We start from the raw sequence: 2,028 nt of genomic DNA on the forward strand, positions 1-2,028 counted from the left end.
CCTCATCTTTAATGCACCTCACTTGATCCAGGTCACGAGCTTTCCTCTCTATAACGTTAGCTTACCTGTACAATCTCTTACCACCACCTTTACTCCCCAACTCCTCTTACAGGCGCCCAAATGTTGCAACTTTAGCCGTCGTGATTGCTAATTTTGCCTCTTTCATAGCCTTCTTACAGAACTCCATATTCGTTCTCCTCTCCTCCTTGATTGCGCTCTCCACTAGATTCAAATAGGTTGCTTTCTTGGCTTCCACTTTTTCTTGGACTTTGTTATTCCACCACCAGTCCCCTTTGTGGCCTCTCGTGTATCCATTCGTGAACCCTAACACCTCTCTAGCAGCTTCTCTAATACAGTTATCTATTGTGGTATACATATTACTCGTGTTCCCATTACTCCTCTATACCCCCATTACTACCAGCTTCTCCTCCAACTTATGAGCTTTTTCCTTGGTCAAGGCTCCCCACTTGATCTTGGGTTAACCATACGCCGCTCTCTTCTTCCTCTTTCTTTTAATCTCTAGGTCCATTACGAAGAGCCTATGTTGTGTCGATAGACACTCACTTGGGATAACCTTGAAAGTGCACATGCCTCTATCATACTTCCTACATAAAAGGTAATCAATCTGAGTCTTGGCCATCGTACTCCAAAAAGTGACCAAGTGGTCTTCCCTCTTCTGAAAACACATGTTAGCTATCACCAAATCAAAAGCTTTAGTGAACTCCAACAATGAAATTCCTACCTCGTTCCTACCTCTAAAATTGAACCCGGAATGCACATTGTCATAGCCCCTAGCAGTCTCCCCAATATGGCCATTAAAATAACCTATTATGAAAAGCTTCTCGGTAGGTAGGATACCTCAAACCACCTTGTCTAAATTCTCCCAGAAGTTCCTCTTGACCTCTTCATCCAAGCCCGCTTGAGGCGTGTATGCATTAATCATGTTTAAAGCGAACCCACCAACCGCTAGCTTAATAGTCATCAGCCTATCGTTCACTCTCCAAACATCTACCATTAGCTCCCTGATATCCCTATCAACTAAAATACCTACACCGTTCTTGCCCCTAGCACATGATGAATACTATAATTTAAACGTGTTAACTTCTCGTGCTCTAGTACCCAACCATGTAGTCTTCTAGACACACGATGTATTAATCTTCCTTTTCTGGAGAATCTTCCCTAACTCTAAAGACTTCCCTGTCAATCTCCCTATATTACAGGACCCAATCCTCAGCCTAGCGATTCCCTTACCAACCTTGCCCCCCCTCCTTCTCCCCCTCCCAAGGACATGACCTTACTCTACCATCACTCGCTTCAGCCACAATAATCTAAGGGATACAAAGCTAGTACTACTTCAACACGCAACAAGGTAACTAAAAGAATATAGTCTCAACATAAGGCACTAGTTGAAAGCAACTACAGAAAAGCAAGTAATCGATGCAAGTGAATACATTGTAAATGGCAAAGACAAAGAACGAAATAGAATAAATCAAAATATATAAAGAGGAAGAAAGATACATAATAAAATCAAAATCTATAATAAAAAAGATAAAGAATAAATCAAAATATATAAAGACAAAGAAAGATATAACCTAAAATGTATTCAAAGATGTCTAGCCGCTGCCTCCGCCCACATTGAACTTTATTTCAGTGGGGCCCACTACTGAAGCGAACTGTAACCCTTATGTCCGGCTGTTCGCTGGGTATGTCACCGATTATATGCCCTAGCAGTGATTGTAATGGGAAGGCCAAGAGGGGTTACCGGATATGATATCGGCAGTAGTGCCTTGGGGAGAGAGAAACATGGGGAATAGGGGAAAGGCAAGGAGAAGCTGATGGTGATGTCGTGATGGCACCTAGTCTCCTCGACTAGGTAAGCCTAAAAATTAATAATAAATTGACAGAAATAATTAACAAGATGCTAAAACAAGGCTGAATAACTGATATAAACTTTCGAAAATAGGATCAATAACGGTACACTCCCCAAGACCGGTAGAACTAAGTCATAAGCTATACAGAGTCATACTA

At 41.7% G+C, this 2,028-nt stretch overlaps 1 protein-coding gene across 1 annotated transcript; it reads right to left on the reverse strand.

The window, feature by feature from the left end:
- Positions 1 to 478: 478 nt before the first annotated feature.
- LOC142163315 (uncharacterized) lies at positions 479 to 1,015 on the reverse strand. Its single transcript, XM_075220587.1, has 2 exons — positions 869 to 1,015; positions 479 to 676 (listed from the first exon to the last, which is right to left on the reverse strand). The coding sequence occupies exons 1-2, from the start codon at positions 1,013 to 1,015 to the stop codon at positions 479 to 481; spliced, it is 345 nt and encodes a 114-aa protein (XP_075076688.1).
- Between the last annotated feature and the right edge of the window lie 1,013 nt (positions 1,016 to 2,028).

This window comes from Nicotiana tabacum, chromosome 8, assembly GCF_000715075.1.
Source record: "Nicotiana tabacum cultivar K326 chromosome 8, ASM71507v2, whole genome shotgun sequence".
Lineage (NCBI taxonomy): Eukaryota > Viridiplantae > Streptophyta > Magnoliopsida > Solanales > Solanaceae > Nicotiana > Nicotiana tabacum.

Coding starts and splice junctions, on each gene's coding strand:
- LOC142163315 (XM_075220587.1), bottom strand. CDS start 1,015: ATGGTAGATGTTTGGAGAGTGAACGATAGGCTGATGACTATTAAGCTA. Junction 677..868: donor TCTGGGAGAATTTAGACAAG/GTGGTTTGAGGT, acceptor ATGTGTTTTCAG/AAGAGGGAAGACCACTTGGT.